We start from the raw sequence: 12006 nt of genomic DNA on the forward strand, positions 1-12006 counted from the left end.
TAATCTTTTGAGATGACTTATTATTGTGGGTGCTTTAATTATCATGGTCAGAAAACCTGCCAGTCAGACAGTGCTGCTCTGTTCACCTAATCAGCTCTGTATTGTGATTATGGATAAACACCCCCCTCTACAGGGTATTTCATATATTATTTCTAGAGGTTATTTCTGAGGTAGGCTAGTAGGCTATATTTTGATTTCAACTGAAACTTCACCAGAAAACAGAAACTTCAACCGAAAATTCACAATAAATAAAACATTTCTTGAATTAATTATAATTATTATTTTATTTAATTATTATTATTATATTTCAATATCAATCATTTTGCAAATAACGCATAACGTTAAAAAGTAATTGATCATATGGGAAGATTAGGAGAGCACAGTAGCCTAGAGAACAGGAAGTAGGCTATTCACTGATGCATTTTTAGAAATTGTTATTTAGATGACTGAGTTTATAATTGTAGTCAAAGAAAATGCGGATCTTATGTGAAAATGGATGGATTGTCATGTGTAGGCTAACTACTGCTAATTATATTATTATTGAAAATCATACAACGCAATAAAACGTAAAAAGGTTAAGTAAATAATTCCTTCATTACCATACCTTACATGCATTTGTAGCACTGTAGCCTATTGCTTGCTTTTAGGCTTATTCGTCCGGTTGGGCACATAAACAATGCCCGTATGTCTAAGCTACGTGCCCGCACACAAACATGCTAAATAGGGAAGCCATACCTATTCATTTGAATAGAAACATATGCTGGTATTGAAACAAGCAAGTCTAAAGCGTACTTTAAGAGGTGAAACGAAACTATTGTGATACCCAGGAAATGAAACTTACTCACGTACATAAACGCTATAGGATTCACTTTACCGGCAAAGAGCCAGCATCACTCTGAGACAATCCATTCAGGGAGTGCGCGAATATACAGCGCCTAACATATCGATAACCTTTATTTACTGTTGACATTTTGACGTTGTTTAAGGATGGAGAACATGAGCTACACGTTCAGTCAGCATTATGAGGAAAAAATCCGCCCGTGCATCGACACTATCGACAATTTACGGTCTTTGGGAGTCGAAAAGGACCTGGCGTTGCCTGCCATCGCCGTCATTGGAGACCAAAGCTCAGGAAAGAGTTCTGTTCTGGAGGCGCTGTCAGGGGTAGCGTTACCCAGGGGTAGTGGTAAGAAGAACACATAAAATAAAAACATACACCAATGTTAATTGTATTGCTTTTTACGTAATTAACTTCTAAATTTCTATCAAATGTGGATGTAGGCTACCATGGCACAGTGATGATACTCTCTATACCATGATACAGAATGATTCCCTTACGAAAAAGAAGTTTATTCAAGTGTTCTATTATTATACTTCTTTTAAACTAAAAATAAGAAAGTATACTTTCAGTCTACATACTTCTCAAAAATATACACATTACACTTAAGTGTATAGGCTACTGAGAGAAAAGTCCAAGTATATTTGGCCTGTACTTGTACTCTATCTTTTGATCAATATATACTTACAAATCTTGTACTCTTTTCATCGAGTAGCCTATTAAATATACTTTTTTAACAGTTTTTCATATAAAGTCTTCTGAAATTTACATTGTTTGAAAATATTGATTAGAATATTGATATCTGAATTTGTGTGTAGGCTAGTCCACTAGTAGTGTACATAGGAATTTACTTTAATTACTTTACTCTTTCCCCACCATTGACTGAATTTTCCAGTTATCCATGTTTTCAGTGTTATGGGTAGGGGGCGCTATGACACATCTTCTAATACAGAATCTCCGGATCAAAATACAGGAGAAGAAGAAGCTGAAACAAGCCAAGCGATAGAATATTGCTCACTCAAATGTAAAATAACGTGATCATCAAACCTTGATTAATATCAAAACTGCTTAATGTTATGTTACCAAATGAAATGTCGTACCCATGAAGATAAAACGACTGTAAAGCTTTGGGGGTTTTGTACTCGATCTACTCCATCTGTGTTTGATCATCGTTCTGAATCTGAATCTTTGACAAAAAAATGATTTTTCTCAACTTATTTGTTTAAAATGTTGCCTTTCTTTATTAAACTTATCGACATTCAAGTGTTGACGAAAAAGGTTAAAGGTATTTTTCAAGCATAAAAAATAATATATTTGAACAGATTAGTAGCCTATACTGCAAGTGCAAAAATAATATCAATACCGTATTAACTATAAGTATAATGTTATGTTCACTTAAAGAAAACTTAAAAGTATACTTGCAGTATAAACTACTAAACTAGTAGTTTACTGAAAGTACGTCAGTGTGTAGTCTACTTTCATACACTAAAACATGTAAACTACTAGTTCACTTGTAGTAGGCTACAGATGCATTACAAATGAGAAACCTAGTTGTGTACTTAAAGTTTACTACTTTTACACTTACAGTACACTTGTATACAAATGTATACTTTTATATACTAAAAGTGGGCCAATTTAGTCCCAAGCAGTATTGAAATAGTACAATTACAAGTTTACTACAAGTACACATTGATATTAGTATACTTACTACATAAAGTATACTTAAAAATATACTTGAATATTACTTAAATATAGGCTACTTCATAAAATGAACTTGAAGTATACTTATTTTTCGTAAGGGTTACCATATTCATATGCCATGGAATGTACATGGTAGCCTAATGTACGACACTTTGAACACCATCTCTTACGAAAATGAATCTCGGTTTTACTTCAAATAAAACCAAAAAAACATGGTTATTATAGTTAAACCATGGTTTTGCTACTCTAACCATAGTTTAACCATGGTATTTGTGGTAAAACTGTGGTTATAAAATTGGTAATCATTTGCCAAAAAAAAACATGGTTAATAATGTCTGACCCTTTCATGTTTTGTAAGGAATTGTTACACGATGTCCTCTTGAACTCAAGATGATACGAACTAAAGGTGAAGAGAAATGGCGTGGGAGAATCAGTTACCAGAACTATGAGGAAGACATTGATGACCCAGCAGAAGTGGAGAAAAAGATTCGTGAAGGTAGAAAATGCTTAGAATGCACCTTGAAGTCTTCCAAAAGAGTATAGATACATTTCTTAAAGTCTTACATCTAATTATTTTTGTAGCCCAGGATGAGATGGCTGGAGCAGGTGTTGGTATTAGTGATGAACTCATCAGTCTGCAGATCCATTCTGCCAATGTTCCTGACCTCACTCTCATTGACCTCCCCGGGATTGCACGAGTGGCTGTCAAGGGTCAACCTGAGAATATTGGAGATCAGGTAAACTTTGTATATACTATATTTTTCAAATTACATTTTGTTGGAAAGACACGATCATTAATCAAATGCCTTTCTTCTAGATTAAGAGACTGATCAGGAAGTTTGTTACAAAGCAAGAAACTATCAACCTGGTTGTGGTGCCATGCAATGTTGACATCGCGACCACAGAAGCATTGCAGATGGCTCAGGAGGAGGACCCTGAGGGCGAAAGAACTTTAGGTGTGCATTACTCATTGCATTTCAATGCTATACATCAGTAAAAGCATAGGTTACCATTCATATTCTGATTATATTTTCACTACACAACAGGCATTTTAACAAAGCCGGACCTGGTGGATAAGGGCACTGAAGGGACAGTGGTAGACATTGTGCACAATGAGGTCATTCACCTTACCAAAGGCTACATGATTGTAAGGTGCAGGGGACAAAAAGAGATTATAGATCAGGTCACACTTAATGAGGCCACAGCAACAGAGAATGCCTTCTTCAAAGACCATCCTCATTTCAGGTGGGTAAATGGTCTCATTGCACTATCCGTTGAGAGTTGAGGTGAACGAATGGTTTAATGTCAAACTTTTAATCTACAAATTTCAAACATAATGTATTTATACACAGGATACGATCAAATACTTATATCAAACAGCATACTGTTCACTGAGAACCTTCATGTGAGTGGCATGGCTAATGTATGTTTCTCTTTTTGAACCGCTTTGCATGCATGCTTGTTTGCACAACTGTACTTAGTAAATCAGGTAGTTTATGTGACCATGCAATCATAAGTGCAAACAGATTAGTACCTGTTATTTGAGATTTTAGTAAATCTGTGCTTTAATAGATCGCATGATGTATATATGCCATTTTTCCTCAGCAAACTCTATGAAGAAGGTTTTGCTACTATTCCCAAGTTGGCTGAGAAACTAACAATTGAATTGGTTCATCACATTCAGGTAAAATAATTCATTTTAACACAAGAGAACTACAGGATTTTTAAACTTATAATAAACAGCTCATTTCCGTAATTGCTGTGTAGAAATCACTGCCTCGTTTAGAAGAGCAAATTGAGACAAAGCTCGCTGAAACACAGAAGGAACTGGAGGCATATGGCAACGGACCCCCATCAGATCCTGCAGAAAGACTGAGCTTTCTCATTGATGTGAGTACAGCCTTGAAATCTACTACATCAAAGTATGAATATTTAGTAAAAGGTCATACTGATATCTCAGAGTCACTGAAATCTTTCACATCTCATCCCTGTATTTAGAAAGTCACAGCTTTCACTCATGATATGTTCAGCCTGACCTCTGGGGAGGAATTAAAGTGTGCTTCAGATCTACTGATTTTTCCAGAACTTCGGGAAGAATTTGCTAAATGGAATGGCTTCTTAAATCGTTCAGGAAATTCCTGTGAGTGAAGCTTATACTTTGTATCTCCTGATTGTACTCTTGCTTTTGGCCAATGTGCTACGTTATTACTTTGCTTAAAATGCTTTATAATTTTCACATCTGATGCATTCTGGTTTACCAGAGTTGCAATCAATAAATTACCAGCCTAAATTAATCTTAAATTACTTAAATTCACAAAAAAAAAACACTTTTAGAAGCCAAACTCATAACTGAGTTGTGGAACTGAATTTGTTTTTCTGACAATGTTCAAAAACTCTGTGCAGTCAAGAAGAAGATTGAGAAAGAAGTTGATAACTATGAAGCCAGATATCGGGGAAGAGAGCTTCCAGGATTCATCAATTACAAGACCTTTGAGGGGCTTGTCAGGGAACAGATCAAGCTGTTGGAGGAACCTGCATTAAAGACACTGAAGACTGTCTCTGGTTTGTGTTGTTTTGTATTTCAAACGTATTTATGCATTTTTCAGTCTTTTTCTGGTTGTTGCTACATTATACAATATACATAAATTATTCCAACTGTACTGTTCTATTTGAGGATACTCTCATAATGCACTACATGACCAAAGTATGTGGACACTTGCTCATTGATCATTAACGTCTTGGGTATATATGGCATTGACAATTTTCACTTTGTGACTGGGCTCTTGGTCACGCTGAGAAAAAAAAAAGAAAAAAGAAAATGGCATTCTCCAGACTGTTGCCTCAAATATAGAATCTTAGAATTGTCAAGAAAACTAGGACCAGGACCAGGAAACACCAAACCCAATGAACTTTCCAGTTGGCACAATGCATTTGTTGGTAGTTTTGTTGCCTAGTGGATAAATATCAAAGATTACATTGAAAGGCAACCCATGAACTTAACATTCTCGTCTTGAGTAAGGCATGCAACCCAAAGTTGCTTCAGGTGGATTTTCCTTCTATTAAAGGTACAGTAAATTAGTGACCAGTGCAGTTGTTTGTGGCAAAACTGGATTAATTGGATAATCAACATTGAAAGCCAAAGTTTGCTAAAGCAGTTGTACCAACAGTGTGTCTGTGTTCAAATAGATGTGGTTAGAAAGAAGTTCATCCAGCTGGCCCAGTGCAGCTTTATTGGCTTCCCTAATCTTCTAAAAATAGCAAAGGTACTATTTTTTTTTTTTTTTCAAGTGTTGATGATGCTAATTAGGAGTGGAACGGTACATGATTTCGGGTTCTTTAGGGACACCTAATCTGTAGCCCCGCCTTAGCTTTGAAGCAGGCTGTGATGTAAAGATTGCAATTTGCAATGCTGGAATAGGCTATGTTGTGTGTGTGTGTGTGAGAGAGATAGAGAGAGAGAGGCGCGGTCGCGAAGTGCTAACTTACATTTGTGTGTGTGTGTGTGTGTGTGTGTGTGTGTGTGTGTGAGGCGCGATTGAACAGTGTAAACATAAAAACATACTCCGTCATTTTGCTTATATAGGACATCATTCAAACTGCAAAGTGTTTAAGTTACTGTTAATTAAAATTTTAAGGAAAACAAATATATGAATCTGAAAATTAATTTTCAATTCATTCAGGTACAATTACCAAACATATCTCAAGAACTTTTTGTCTTTTTAGTAATTTAATGAATAAACTAATTATATAAAACTATTGTCAGTGCACTACAAATAAACTGGTTCTATGCCTTTACTTTATTAATAAAACTTATTTAAAAAATACAAGGCTTAAAGGTATAGTGGAGGATTTTTTACTTCCGGGTGGATCACCTATACTATTGGTCCTCCTAATTGTCAATCATTCTGGTGAATCAATCAAACTTATTAAAAAAGTAGAGAGGGCGGGTCTTATCTAAAATTCGGAAAGATCCTCCACTATAACTTTAAATAATTTATCTTCCTTTAGTGGTACAGCCTGAGACATGCACAAGCCTTCTGCATTCTTGTTTTGCTTTTCCCTCCATTGTACCAAACTCGTACCGAACCGTGATGTCTGAACTGAGGTATGAACCGAACCGTGACTTCTGTGTACCGTTCCACCCCTAATGCTAATAAATTCCACAGAATTACAAGTCGCATTCATTTTCAATGTTCAATTATACTTTTAAATCACAATACAGATTTAAAGAAATTGTGTTCTTGTTTAATTTTTCAACTAATCTTTTATATACTTTCTTAGACTAAGATCGAAGCCATCAAGCTGGATAAAGAATCCTTTGCAGAATCCATGCTGAGGACCCAATTCAAGATGGAGCTCATTGTTTACAGTCAAGATGGCTCATACAGCCAGAGCCTGCAGCATGCAAAGGATAAAATGGAAGAGATGGAAAATGACAAGCCCCTATCGAAAAACACTAAAAAGTTTGCTTTTGTAGACGTTAGCACAGGCAGTCATGCCACCTTGCGAGAGATGAGGTTGCACCTAGAGTCCTACTTCATGGTAAGTGTGCCAAATAAAGCTTTATGTGCCATCAGAGGAAGCTCAAACTGTACTGTATATCTGAGATACTGTCTTTTATACCTCACCAGATTGCAAGCAAGCGTCTAGCCGACCAGATCCCAATGGTGATCCGCTATATGTTGCTCCAGGAAGCAGCTTTTGAGCTGCAAAGGAACATGTTGCAGTTGCTGCATGATAAAGATGGTGTGGACAACCTGCTTAAAGAAGACTTTGACATTGGACAAAAGCGGGAGAGCTTACTGAGTCGCCAGAAACGTTTGATGAAAGCACGCAGCCTCCTAGTTACCTATTAGAAATCACTTCATAATATAGTCGATTGCAACAGTTTTAATGCAACAAAATCATAGAGGGAAGTAGAAACAGGGAGTAGAATTTAAGCACTTTATGAAAAAAAAAAAACCAGGCATTCCATATCAACCTTTTAATATAGCTATTTGTGAAGCTTCTTTTAGCCTCTGAAGTGCCTCTTTATGCAATACTACTGTACTTACCATTGTCAAATGTCAATAAATTTGTGTACTACTTTTGGATCAAGCGCAGTACATTGTAGTGTCTTATCAGAGTATCTATTGGTGAAGCATCAGAGCTTTAATTTCCAAAAAACTAAACTTCATGGCACCTCAAAATTCCATAATTATAATGGCTATCGTAAGTGGAGTTTAATGTAATTGTAGATTTGTTTAACTTTTACAATCAAAATGTCAGAAACAGTATACCGTTCTTGTAGTCTATTGATTACTTAACTCTTAAGCTGGAATATTGCAACAAATATTCTTTTAAATACTATTAATCTTCCTATTTAATAGGAGTTCTAGAGTTTAAAGTGGTTGTCCACTGCCCACTTATCTTTATTAAAGCAGTTTACCCAAAAATTTAAACTCCAACACAGAAGAAAAAGTCATGCAGGTTTGGAACAAAATGAGGATGAGTAAATAATGACAAAGACCCACTGATTACAACATACTAGAAAAAAAGATCTTCAGATCTTTAAATTGATACCACGTCTCATTTATTAGTGAATTATAAACAAGTCTTCTTTCATTGCTAGAAATTAAACTTAAACAATCCTAAATGACTGGACCACTACATTTCTTCTCTGGAGAACAACTAAACTATAGGTAAATGATAACAGGGGTCGCGGTGCGGCACATACCATTGTACAGCAATAACGATTATGCTAATTTTCTCTGTTGTGATTTGCACCTTACACTGGAAGGTATTTTTAACCACAGCATGGTTAAAAAAAACAAAATAGCTACAATAAAAAGATGCTTGATAGCATAAACATTCATTACATATATACATTTGTACAATGTTTGTCAAACAAAGACAGATAGGACAAATATCTCTGTGCCAAAAAGCAAGCTATTGAAAGAAGCCAGACACTACTTGTCTGTGTGGGATTTAAGCTTCCTCTCCCAAAGTTTCTGATGGTCTGAGAATCCCTGCTTTCCTTTGTTGAAGGAATTGGGTCCAGCTGATGTGGGCGTTTCTCTGAAAATCAAAAGGTTGTCAACAGCACTGTATTATACAGTACAATACTATAACTTACAATTAAAATGAAGTTTAATTGAATTAAAATGAAATCCAACCTGCCAATATTCTTCATCCTCATCTTTGCTTCAGGTGGCATTTCTTCAGGCTCGCTCTGAAACATCAAATAAAAAAGGTTAAGAAATTGGCATTTAAACATACAGTGCATGCAAAATTATTAGGTAAGTTGATATTCTGATCATATTTTTTTTTTGCATTTGACCAATTCCAAACCACATCAATCTTAACTTCTAATATAGATCATATATAATAAAGTGATAGATAATTGTTAACGAGGGATGGAAGTGAAAAACGCCTTACATTCCGATGTGCTTAATTAATAAACAGGTTTTCTTTTACAGGTAAAAAAAAGAGAGATTTAACTCACAGTGAAAACTCAAAAATTATGAAATGCCTATCTATTCCTACATAAAATTCTAAATTATAACGAGACCATAACAATTAAAAATGATGATCAGAATATCTAACTTGCCTAATAATTATCCAAGCACTGCATTATATTAAACATTCGTACATTGTCAATACGGTAAGAAACAAATATAACGAGCACAGCACATAATAAATTATTACATGACTTCACACATACAGCATTATTATTAAATTACTATATTAATGAATGACACATACATCATCATCCTCGTTAAAAACAGATGCAAGTCCAGCTTTCTTGGCAGGTAAGGCAGGTGTGGGTTCTTTAGGTTTCTAAAATAGGAGGAACAAAACACCATTTTTAAATGTTCAAAATTCAAAAACTCATGGGAGCCTTATTTAGTTTAAGAAAAATCTATGTAGAAGTATGTACGCAGAACAACATAGACATACACTTGCTCCAAGCTTGATAGAGATGGACGTAGGCTTCTTCGCAGTCACGCTAAACCCCGATTTGAACATTTTAGGGGGAGCTGACTTGCTTTTAGCCTCATCTTCTGGATCGATCTCATGAGCAGGCCGCTTTCGCAGACTGTCCCCTGATGCCGTGCTGGAAGAGACAGTCTTAGTTTTCACACTGCTTCCCTTCTCTTCTGGTCCTGCTGGAGGCGAAACAACTTACCAAGGTGAGCGACTGTTGCCTTGGAGACCAAAGGTGAGCTACAGTTACCTGAAAGATGAGGGACGCCAGGAGGACCTGCTCAGAGAGAAGCTGTTGAGCCTAAAACCTAATTGATTAGCTTGATTCATTTGATAATACCAAATAAAATGGAACTGGCTGCTTTCAGCAAAACACTGGAATTTGAAATGTTAAAATGTACAATTGTCTAGTTACAAACATTACAATATTGCAGAACCATGGTACACAGACATGGTAATAATTCCTAAGGTAAATATCAAAGTACTATGGTATTACTGTCTGATGATACCATATATGGTTCTGCCATAGTAATGTTTGTAACTGTAGACAATAGCACATTTTACCACCTAAACCATACGATTTACCATATGATATCACCATGAAACTTTATGGTAGAATCACTACACCATATAATTACCATAGGGGACATGGTAATAATTCCTATGTTAAATACCAAGCAGAACCATGGTACAGATATTATATCATCAGACAGTAATACCATAGTACTTTGATATTTACCATAGGGATTATTACCATACCACCTATGGTATTTACATGGTACTCTATGATAGAATCACTACGCCATATAATTAGCATTTCTAAGAATACCTCAATGATAGTATAAGACGGTAAATACATAAATAACTAAAGTTACTAAAATTCATGTATCATGGTACTCAAATGTACTTCCACAAATGAATTATGGTACTACTATTGTACAAATCCAAACATTCATGGTACTTTTTTTGAGCTTGTGTTTGTGAATACATCAAAGTTCAAAATCCAGCTGGACAATATGCAACATTCTTATGCATTTTGGCGTTGTTAAGGTATATTGAATATTAGTGTTAAATATTACGCATCTGAAACCACAGCATGGAACAGAAAACAGCTCGTTACCAGCTAACTTAGCTAGCTTGCTAAATTTAGTTAACAAAAAAGTCCAAATCTATGGCTATAACTTTATTTTTTAACTACATTCAAAAATACAAGAACTACAAATATTCGCGGAGACTTTTAAGAGTTAATTCATTGCAAAATTAAAACAGTTTTGACAGTTTCACCTCCTTCTTTAGAGGGGCCTTCGCTGCAGCACTTCACATTCGCCATCGTATGAATCTGCTTTGAGCAAGTACGGCTCCCGGATAGGACAAAATACCTCTGCAGTCGCAACAAGAAAAAATAAACCCTCCTTTGTACTGCTCTCTTCCACTGATAAACATCGCCATCTAGCGTACAGAGTGAGCCAACGACCCCGTATAATAATCTAGGGGTAAATAACAAAATCCTGGAAATGAAGTGACACAGAAGCACATTGTGTGCCAGGTGAGAAATGTTACCATATTCATATTCCATGGTATTTAGATAATATTCAAGGTAATTCATAGAAAATAGTGTTACCATGGATATCATGTCCAAAATACCTTGCTTTTGTCTACTTTTTTAATGACTCTTTGAACTGTATCTGTCTGAGAACTAACTCTGACTGCTGTTTTGTAAAAATATATACCATTATATAGGCTACCATATAGTATATGGTATACCATATACCATATAACACAATTAAAACAAAAATATATAATCCTGTATATAAGTTTTTAAAAGATTTTTGCTCAGCATTTTGCATGTGGCTATTATTGGTGAATGTCAAGTTTTATTTATTTATTTTTCCTGTGTCATCAATCAAATATTTCCATATAAAATTAGATTATTTGTATGCTCTTCTATATCTTTATTAAATGTTTTCTAACAGAAAAATAGGCTAATGCATATGACGGTTTTTTTTTATTTATTTTTTTTACTTTGTTTCCAATGAAAAGTGTTTGCCTATAACAGAATTAAATAAATTCAATGTAAATCATCAACATTTTGGCAACAGTATAGGCTTCATTACCTTCAACTTACACATTTGTTACAATATTTATTCATCTTTGTTAACGTTAGGCCTACTGCTGTTCATTGTTAATTTATGTTAAGGTCCATTTAATAATATTAACAGACACAGCTTTTGTTTTTAATTATGTAGCCTAGTAAAGATTAGGCCTAATACATGCTTTGGAAGTATTTTTCATTGTTATTTTTAACAAATAGTAAACTAATCTGAACAAATGGAACCTTATTGTAAAGTCTAAATATTTTTTCTTAGATACAGTTTGATAAAAGTCACTTGAAATATTCTCTGAGAATCATGTAGATATTTCATATGAAAACAAGCATTAAAAACCTATACCATACGTTTTTGGCTTTTGGATGGAATTGTTGCATATGAATCCTGAGACTT

The 12006-nt window shown here is 35.0% G+C and overlaps 2 protein-coding genes across 10 annotated transcripts; one reads left to right on the forward strand and one right to left on the reverse strand.

Moving 5' to 3' along the window:
* Positions 1–703: 703 nt before the first annotated feature.
* On the forward strand, positions 704–7651 carry LOC307149931 (interferon-induced GTP-binding protein MxA). 2 transcript variants are annotated; one of them, XM_079856555.1, is made up of 12 exons: positions 704–1186; positions 2898–3035; positions 3122–3276; positions 3357–3495; positions 3586–3784; positions 4145–4223; positions 4307–4429; positions 4538–4679; positions 4943–5101; positions 5726–5802; positions 6821–7081; positions 7171–7651. In XM_079856555.1, exons 1-12 carry the CDS (start codon positions 988–990, stop codon positions 7393–7395), a joined length of 1896 nt encoding a protein of 631 aa, XP_079712681.1. In that variant the 5' UTR covers positions 704–987; the 3' UTR covers positions 7396–7651. The 2 variants fall into 2 exon arrangements, with proteins under 2 accessions (XP_079712681.1, XP_079712682.1); XM_079856556.1 differs by lacking the exon at positions 704–1186 and adding an exon at positions 1729–1862.
* A 437-nt stretch (positions 7652–8088) lies between these two features.
* Positions 8089–10933, reverse strand: pcnp (PEST proteolytic signal containing nuclear protein). Of its 8 annotated transcripts, none has more exons than XM_079856663.1 (6): positions 10790–10881; positions 9756–9782; positions 9479–9687; positions 9284–9358; positions 8695–8750; positions 8089–8596 (listed from the first exon to the last, which is right to left on the reverse strand). In XM_079856663.1, exons 1-6 carry the CDS (start codon positions 10833–10835, stop codon positions 8488–8490), a joined length of 522 nt encoding a protein of 173 aa, XP_079712789.1. In that variant the 5' UTR covers positions 10836–10881; the 3' UTR covers positions 8089–8487. The 8 variants fall into 8 exon arrangements, with proteins under 8 accessions (XP_079712789.1, XP_079712790.1, XP_079712796.1 ...); XM_079856664.1 differs by having other exon boundaries at positions 9479–9684; positions 10790–10877; XM_079856670.1 differs by lacking the exon at positions 9756–9782 and adding an exon at positions 9708–9755 and having other exon boundaries at positions 9479–9635; positions 10790–10873.
* Between the last annotated feature and the right edge of the window lie 1073 nt (positions 10934–12006).

This window comes from Squalius cephalus (genome assembly GCF_949319135.1).
Source record: "Squalius cephalus genome assembly, chromosome: 2".
Classification (NCBI taxonomy): Eukaryota; Metazoa; Chordata; class Actinopteri; order Cypriniformes; family Leuciscidae; genus Squalius; species Squalius cephalus.